The sequence below is a fragment of the Rhizophagus irregularis genome, chromosome 29 (genome assembly GCF_026210795.1).
Source record: "Rhizophagus irregularis chromosome 29, complete sequence".
Lineage (NCBI taxonomy): Eukaryota > Fungi > Glomeromycota > Glomeromycetes > Glomerales > Glomeraceae > Rhizophagus > Rhizophagus irregularis.
Genome location: NC_089457.1, coordinates 3,241,022 through 3,249,063, shown reverse-complemented (window position 1 = coordinate 3,249,063; position 8,042 = coordinate 3,241,022). Strand labels below are relative to the sequence as shown.

The 8,042-nt window shown below is 32.0% G+C and overlaps 1 protein-coding gene across 1 annotated transcript; it reads left to right on the top strand.

The window, feature by feature from the left end:
- Positions 1 to 4,132: 4,132 nt before the first annotated feature.
- On the top strand, positions 4,133 to 4,725 carry OCT59_020049 (uncharacterized protein; the record flags this gene model as incomplete). The annotated part of the gene is made up of 2 exons (XM_025311217.1): positions 4,133 to 4,483; positions 4,558 to 4,725. The coding sequence occupies 2 exons, from the start codon at positions 4,133 to 4,135 to the stop codon at positions 4,723 to 4,725; spliced, it is 519 nt and encodes a 172-aa protein (XP_025173708.1).
- Positions 4,726 to 8,042: the final 3,317 nt, after the last annotated feature.

The window sequence follows — 8,042 nt, the reverse complement described above, 5'->3', positions numbered from 1 at the left end:
CTTTTTCTAATGTAAACTCGCATTTTTTTTTTTATTTTGTAGAGTTTTGAATAAAAATTGCGACCGGATTTTTGGTATTAAGCAAGGTATAGATCAGGTTTCGTTATATTTTAAAATTTAATTAATTTGTTTTTTTTTTCTATTTTGTAGGGTTTCTGACGAAAATAAACTACTGGACTTTTGAAATTGAGCGAGGTATGGGAACTATCGTTATATTTTAATTTGTTCCTAAAAATTTAACTAATTTGTTTTTTTTTTCTCTTTTGCAGAGTTTCCGGACAAAAAACACGACCGGACTTTTGAAATTGAGCGAGGTATGGACCAAGTTTCATTATATTTTTAATGGTTTTTTTTAAAATTTAACTAATTTATTGTTTTTTTCTCTTTTTTGTAGAGTTTCTGAACGAAAAGCACGACCGGACTTTTGAAATTGAGCGAGGTATGGTGACTTCGTTATATTTTAATATTTGTTAAAATTAACTAATTTGTTATTTTTTTTCTTTTTTTAGAGTTTCTGGACGAAAAACATGACCGGACTTTTGAAATGGAGCGAAGGTATGAGGACTCGTAATATTTTTAATGTATTTTTTAAAATTTTAACTAGTTTATTATTTTTCTCTTTTTTGTAGAGTTTCCGAACGAAAAGCACAACCGGACTTTTGAAATTGAGCGAGGTATAGTGACTTCGTTATATTTTTAATGTTTTTTTTAAATTTTAACTAATTTATTATTTTTGCTTTTTTGTAGATTTTCCGGACGAAAAAACTGAAATGAGGTAAAGAGGAACTGAGAGGGAGGGGATTCGTTATTTTTTTAAGAACCGTTACTAACATTTTCCATTTCTTTTCGTAGGGTTGCTGGATGAAAATATAGGTAATGGGAGTTTTATTTATGATTAATTTTTTTATCAAGAAACCTTTCAATGTTTCTTTTTTTTGCTTAATAATAGTTTCGGCAATTTCGGAAAGCATTCCAGATTTCGGTTTCAGTTTCGGCAGGCAACCTTAGACTGTAAATATTAAATAATTTCAAATTTAATAAATAATTAAGAAAGTAATATAATAATTAAAAAAAAAATGACATAAAAACGAATTTTTTTAGTAAATAATAAATTAAATTATGTTTAAAATTGTACATTAAAAAAAAATAGATAATATTAAGAAAAGTTCGTAAGAATTTTTCTAATATTTAATCTTTATTTAAAGGACCGGACCGAACCGGACCAGTTATTTTGGTCTGGTTCGGTCTGGTCCCGGATTATCTTTTTAATATAACCCGGATCAGACCGAAATGAAATAATTTTTTGGTCTGGTCCCAGATTACCCTTTAATCCGGACCAATCCGGACCATTTAGAGCTTTAGGCCTACCTACGTGATGCGCCTGACGCGTTCAAAGCTAAATTCATCACCAATCGTTCTATGTGTAACGAAGTGGATTGTTTACTCTCTTGATATCCTTCTTATGGCGCCCGCGCATATTGCGTTGGATCAGGTGATAATAAAATGATCTTTGTCTTCTTTAATGATCAGCATGATTATACCGATTATGTCAGCTCCCCACGTGCTGATCTTTTCAATTTAGCCTTTACTCATTATTCCCCTGCAAATGCCAAACTCAATGACAAAGCAAAGTCTTTGTTTATTACCGACATTCCACTTTTCTTGAATGAGACGCAAGTCCGCCAGGCATTTTCCCGATATGGCACTGTGATTAAATACAAACTCACCCCTAAAAAACACTATTACAATGGTCATATCCAATTTTCCTCCGCGGATGCAATTACCCAATTTAATGATATTTGGGCGATCATTTGCCTTGGTAATTCTTTACGTGTCTGCCCGGCATCTTTCTTGAAATCCCAACGTGACAGCCATAAAGAACATGTCGCTATCCTTGCCGGCATTCCAAAAAATATTAAAGAGGCCGACCTTCTAGAAATTGCTGATCAAGTTAATGCTAAAGCCCTTAACGTTCCACTATCTATTAACTCTTACAAGCCTAAACTCTATGCATACTTGAATTTCTCTTCATTTGACACTCTTGAGGCTGCAAAAGAAATGACCGTAGCTTTTCGTGGCAAAGGGTTGACGTGGCACCCTCCCAATGAAGCACATACTTTATGCCATGTTTGTGGGCGTCCTGGTTGTTCACCTTCTGTTTGTAATCCTCATTCTACACGAAAAGTGGACGATCGCCTTAACAAACTATATTCACGCTTCAATGCTGGTCCTCATCAGGATTCACACCAATCACATGATAAATCCAATTCCTGTTCAAGATCACGATCTAATTCCAGATTCCGCAATTATTCTTCTTCATCCCGATCTAATACCAGTAATAACCGTACTAATAATTCTCGTCCTGATACTTCTCGTAGTAACAACCGTACCAACAACAATAATAACAATAACATTCCCAGTAACAATGGTTTTTCTTCTGATACTATTTAACCTCCACCAGAACCTCATCTTAATAGTTCTACACATATCTCTTCTTCTGACAATTCTGCCTATATACTTCCTCAACATATCATTGATGAGTTAAAGACGCAAATCAAAGAGATTGCTACTACCCTCAAATCTCTCAATGAAACTCTTTTCTGGATGCAGAATACTATCACGCATCATGATTATAGAATATCTGAGCTCGAATCAATGATGAATTATGATAACAATAATCCTGGTGACTCAGATATGTATCCATCTCATGATAATCAAGAAATTCATTCTTATGATAATGGATGGGATGATGCCTCTGCCCATGACACGAATTTAGGATTCAATCTTCCTCCTCATACTTCACCTTCTCTTATGAACACTTCCCCAGATGCTTCCTTTTCAGCTTTAGATCCTAACTCCGTTCTATCAAGATGACATGTTCTCTTATCTAATTCTTGACCTACTATTATTGCCCCTGATGCTAATGCTTCCCGTCTACAATCGGAAATTTTTAATGTTACTAATACACAAAAGAATCTTTCTACCCAACATGGTTCGATTATGGAAAAATTGGACTCATTCTCTCCTTCAAAACCCTCCTCTTCCAATGATTGAACACCAATTTATATCAGGTGCATCACAGGGATTTCACCCCTAATAGTGCGATACCTAATTTTAATAATCCTAATAATCGTTTTTCTCCTTCTTCCCCTCTTATTAATTTTGGACAAATCAATGTTAATGGTTTGTGTTCTCCTGTTTGACAATTGCATTTGTTAAATTATTTTCTCCATTCTTCTTTCAGCATTTTATCTTTAAATGATACTCGCCTTACTTCTTCTGATGCTAAATTTATTTATCAAAATGAACATTCCCTATATAATTTTAAGTCCTATTGGGCTCCTTCCCTTTCTAATTCACGACCACATGATGGTGTTGGTCTTTTACTTCACCATCCTTTACATAAACATGTTCAGAAGATCGATCCTTGGAAAGGTCGTTTATTAAAACTAGATCTTTTTTTTCATCAAATAAAAATTTCTATTATTTCTGTTTATATTCCTCCTTATCATTCTATTCATTACAAAGAACGTGATGCTATTTTTGCTCAACTTACACTGGTAAAAAAATGGTCTATCCTACACATATCCTACACATATCTTACATATATCGGGTACTCAAAATGTAGAAAATCATACACAAATAATACACATATCATACACATATCGGGTACTTATATATATAGTATACCTATCAGGTACCAGATATATGTATGATATATATATTAGTACCCGATATGTGTATGATATGTGTATTATTTGTGTATGATTTTCTACATTTTAAGTACCCAATATGTGTAAGATATGTGTAGGATAAATCATTTTTTTACCAGTGTTATCGCCGTTTTCGAATTAGTGTGATTGGCCATATTTTACTATTTAAATAAAAATATTGATCTCAGAATTACAAAAATAACCATCACGTGCACATATAAAAATTAAATATTAATTGATCTCCGTAATGCTAAGCCACTGTTGCATCACCTCTGATATAATTTTTTATCGTGATCGCGTTCGTTTTGACGGTAGTATATAAACTGACGTGTTCCGATTCCACAAATTCCAAACGATTACAATAATTATAAATATAATTTGTAAATAAAAGTGTTTACTCTTTATAGGTAAGCTCAACTATGCCTCGAGAATTCAGTAAAGATTTGTACTGGCGTATAGTTTACCTTTATACCGATGGTTTGTCAACTATGGATATTGCCAATACGTTGCATATGAGTAAAGGTGTTGTAAATAAAATAAAAAAGAGATATAACCGTTGGGCATGTATTATAAATCCTTTCAAAGGTGTTCCTGGCCGAAGAAAACTATTTAGTAGAAGAGACATGACTATACTTAGAGGTCTTGTCAGAGAAAAGGTAGACTGGTACTTAGACGAATTGATATATGAAATGGAATGTCTAATAGGAAAAAGAGCATCCATTGCAACTCTCTGGAGGTCGCTTCAATATTTAGGAATTACTCGAAAAAAGGTAAAACATTATATGCTGTAAATAATTGATGTAAATTATCTCAAAAATTTTCTCAAAATTTTTCTTGTATGAAGTTGCAAAAAGCAGCACTAGAAAGAAATGAAATTGTACGAGCACACTATTTAGCTACAATTGGTGAACATTATACCCGAAATCAACTTATTTTTATTGACGAAAGTGCTAAAGATGAAAGAAGTTTGTCGCGTTTATATGGTTATTCTCCCAGAAATACACCTGCTTAAAAAAAAGTAGTTTTTATACGGGAAAAACGATATACCATTTTACCTGCACTTACAATGGAAGGATTTATTGGTATTGATATATTTGAAGGATCTTGTGATAGAAAAAAATTTGTTGATTTTGTTCTCAATCAAGTAGTAAGTAATAATTGTGCTAATTACAAGAATTTGAATTATTTTTTTGATAATTTTATTACTATTTAGGTGCCAACAATGAATCCATATCCAGGAGATAATAGTGTTATTGTAATGGACAATGCAAGAATCCATTATGATAATGAATTAGTAGCTTTATTGGAGGGATTAGGATGTCGTGTTGTTTTTCTTCCACCTTATTCTCCTGATTTTAACCCCATTGAGACTGCATTTTCAACTATCAAATCATGGATTAGACATAATCGTGATTTTATGAAAGCTTGTAACGATCCTGTATATGCATTATTAGTTGCGTGTAGTCAAATTTCACCTCAAATGGCAAAATCATATTTTGAAGCATCAATTTATGTTTAGAATAATTAGTTTTTAGAAAAATTTTATTTAGAAAATCAATTTATTAGAAAATAAAACGTATAGCTTTAGTTTATAGCACAGGTCGAAGGGGCACCATTGTCCAAAATTCAAAAAATGCAAATTCCCCATTTTCCTGGAAAATGGTGGGAAATTGTGGAAAATGCTACATTACACTGAGCAATTTTTTGGAATAGCATTGTTACAACATTGTCCGATTTAGCAAATCTTATGAAATTTTGGGAAAATGCTACATTACACCTCAAATGTAACATTTCGTAACATTGTTATAACATTGTCAATTAAATCAAATTTTGCTTTTTTTTTGTCAAATGGTGCATTTTTATGAAAATTCCGCATTTTGCCACCAATGTAATATTATTGTAACAACATTTCATAACATTGTTATAACATTGTCAATTAAAATCAAATTTTGCTTTTTTTTGTCAAATATTCTGATTTTCTGCCAAATGGTACATTTTTATGAAAATTCTACATTTTGCCACCAATGTAATATCATTGTAACAACATTTCATAACATTGTTATAACATTGTCAATTAAAATCAAATTTTGCTTTTTTTTTGTCAAATATTCCGATTTTCTGCCAAATGGTACATTTTTATGAAAATTCCACATTTTGCCACCAATGTAATATCATTGTAACAACATTTCATAACATTGTTATAGCATTGTCAATTAAAATTAAATTTTGCTTTTTTTTTGTCAAATATTCCGATTTTCTGCCAAATGGTACATTTTTTATGAAAATTCCACATTTTTTAGCAAATTTCATGCAAATTTCATGTTTTTTTGGTCAAACGTTACATTTTTCATTGTTTTTTTGGTCAAATGTTACATTTTTCATTAGAATGTTATTTTTTTTCGACACTTTTTTTGCAAAATGTATATTTGTTGACATTTTCTAGAAAGATGTAACATTTTATCAAAAAATTAGATCATTAATTTGATATAATAATCAGATAATTTCGCAAAAAAAAAAAAATTATTTATTATGGTAAATTTAAATGTGAAATCTTCCATTTAACGGCAAAATGGCCAAGTATTCAGTACGTTTGTATTTAAATTTTGCTGGAACAAATCTACCTAATATGTGATGAACCGGAATTATACTATCAATCGAAGAATTAAAAAACTCCTTTTTCCAAAGTTCCGGATCATTCGTAAAATCATCAGAATCTTCGCTGGAAAAAAAAATCTGATGTTTGCGGTCGCAGCGGGTTTATACCAATTCACAAAAGCCAAATAATGTTCCGTCAGACCATTCGGAAGATGAACTGTATGTTTGAAATAGAATTGTACCTGGCCGGAATATGTGTCTATATCATTTCCACGTTGTTCTATAAAACGTGCTAAAATATAAGAGCTTCTAATATACCTTTTGGATAATATTGACCCAAAATATTCTGCACCGATGCGCAATCTGCCACATTGTGTGATATTTCCAGTTACAGCAATGTAATTTTTGGTTGATAAAGAAGGATCTAACCGTGGTTGGCTAAAATTATATTCTTCATAAGCGCGATTGTAGTAATCAACTAGTAAATCCAAAATATCATCCGGTAATATGACATTCAATTTTATTGGACTTAAAAGTTCTCCAGGATATTCCTCCGTTCCTGTTGCCCTGCCAGAAACCAGCTTTTCAGATATGTCTAAAAATGCCTGTAATTCCTCACTTTCGAGAGATTCATTTTCGTTATCGTCAGTTATATCATCATTTAAATCAAGTATTTAAAAAATGGCCTGATGATTTAGAGCCAATATATTGAATCTTCGTTCAATTTGAGAACTCTGCATCATAAATCGCATAATTTCTGGTTCAATTTTTCATCTACTATTAGGTAAACTCCCTGTATAATTGTAAAATCGTAAGTAATAATTCTGAATAATTTGAATAATATTATTGTAAATACCAACCAAGAATTCCATTCATCCTTTCAAAGGAGAAATACCAAAATGAGTAAAGAGAACCGTAATCTTTACAACATTTGTTCAAGTGTAATGAAAGATGTAAATTTGGTGTTATTGAAACTTCTCCGTAATTTGTTTCGATAAGTTTCAAAATTTCAATTAAATGTTCATGTGCGTCATCTAAATTTTTGATTGTAACAATCCTTCGGACTAATATAGAATAAGCTTGGCTAAAATGTACTAAGATTTTCTGATCTTCTTGGTCCAAAAAATCCCAAAGAACGACTCTGGCATAAATCAGGAAAAAATTTTTCCATTCGTTAGCCGTTAAATTGGAAAATCCTTTCCCAATATCTATTTTATGAGGAATTCGACCGATTTCTGATGGTGGATGAATATTGTTCATGTTTTTTTGAATTTTCGTCAGATCATCCATATTTATTTTACTATGTCCTAACCAAAGCCGTTTTACGATAAATGATGCAATTCCTATAAATAAATTATGCATCGGGTCCATAGGTAAAAATCGTATCAGATCGAAATAAGACAAACGGAGCATTTCTGACCATCTCGCGTGATATTGCTTCGCATGTCTTTTTCTAGCTTCGTTGCTTTTACATTTTCTCCATTCCAAAGCCATTTCTCGATGACTATTCGCGCTTTTAGCAACAAACCATTCGTCAATATCATCCATGCCACTAAAATTTCTATTTCTTGCAACCTTTAAGCATCTGTGACAGCTTACATTGGCTGAATAATGGCCACATAATTTTCTAGCAGCTGGTATATCGCAGCAACAAGCAATTACTGCGCATTTTATCAATCTTCTGGATAAATGTTCAGAAGTTCTGTCTAATCCCACTCCTTCCCAAAAAGTTTG